General features: G+C 63.0%; 1 protein-coding gene across 1 annotated transcript in view; it reads left to right on the top strand.

The window, feature by feature from the left end:
• Nucleotides 1-235, top strand: part of LOC119278496 (nascent polypeptide-associated complex subunit alpha-like protein 1) — a 3226-nt gene continuing 2991 nt past the window's right edge. The window contains exon 1 of the mRNA XM_037559841.1: nt 1-208. Within this exon, the coding sequence (XP_037415738.1) occupies nt 158-208 (51 nt within the window). The 5' untranslated portion in view covers nt 1-157. The remainder of the gene's footprint in view (nt 209-235) is intronic.

Below are 235 nucleotides of genomic sequence, written 5' to 3'. Positions count from 1 at the left end.
CAAGCGCCTCTCTTCCCCACTTCTCCTCCCGTCGCCGTCTCTTGGCTCCTCTCCGGCTCCCAAATCCCTCCTTAGCTTAGCTAGGGTTTTACTTTCCCCTCCGGCCTCCGCCAAGCTCTTACCGGCGCACCCGGCCTCGCCCCATCACCAATTCACCATGACGGTCGTCGAGCTGCTCCGCGACGATCTCGAGGAGCACGAGATCGAGGTGATCCTCCATTCCGACCCCTCGCCC

The sequence above is a fragment of the Triticum dicoccoides genome, chromosome 3B (genome assembly GCF_002162155.2).
Source record: "Triticum dicoccoides isolate Atlit2015 ecotype Zavitan chromosome 3B, WEW_v2.0, whole genome shotgun sequence".
Taxonomy (NCBI): Eukaryota; Viridiplantae; Streptophyta; class Magnoliopsida; order Poales; family Poaceae; genus Triticum; species Triticum dicoccoides.
Note: the sequence above shows the minus strand (reverse complement) of the source record. Positions and strands in the feature narration are given on the sequence as shown.